The 322-nt window shown below is 57.5% G+C and overlaps 1 protein-coding gene across 1 annotated transcript in view; it reads left to right on the forward strand.

Moving 5' to 3' along the window:
* Window position 1: 1 nt before the first annotated feature.
* PCDH1 (protocadherin 1) overlaps window positions 2-322 on the forward strand; it is a gene marked incomplete at its 5' end in the record, with an annotated part of 47,634 nt that continues 47,313 nt past the window's right edge. The window contains one exon of the mRNA XM_010142055.1: window positions 2-321. Coding sequence (XP_010140357.1) covers window positions 2-321 — 320 coding nt within the window. The remainder of the gene's footprint in view (window position 322) is intronic.

Consider the following 322-nt stretch of genomic DNA (forward strand, 5'->3'; position numbering starts at 1 on the left):
CTCTGACTATGGCTTGCCAGACGTGGGGCACCTCTACAAGCTCGAAGTGGGGGCCCCATACCTACGTGTGGAAGGCAAGAGCGGCGACATCTACACCACAGAGACCTCCATTGATCGGGAGAGCTTGCGTGAGTGCCAGTACCTCCCTCCCGGACAGCCCTGCTTCCTGGAGTTTGAAGTGTCCATCACTGACCTCATCATGAGCAGCAGCCCACGCCTGCTAGAGGGGCAGATAGAGGTGCTCGATATCAATGACAACACCCCCAACTTCGCCTCGCCTGTTCTCACACTCTCCATCCCTGAAAACACCAACATCGGGACG

This window comes from Buceros rhinoceros, unplaced genomic scaffold (assembly GCF_000710305.1).
Source record: "Buceros rhinoceros silvestris isolate BGI_N320 unplaced genomic scaffold, ASM71030v1 scaffold22968, whole genome shotgun sequence".
In the NCBI taxonomy this organism is placed as follows: domain Eukaryota; kingdom Metazoa; phylum Chordata; class Aves; order Bucerotiformes; family Bucerotidae; genus Buceros; species Buceros rhinoceros.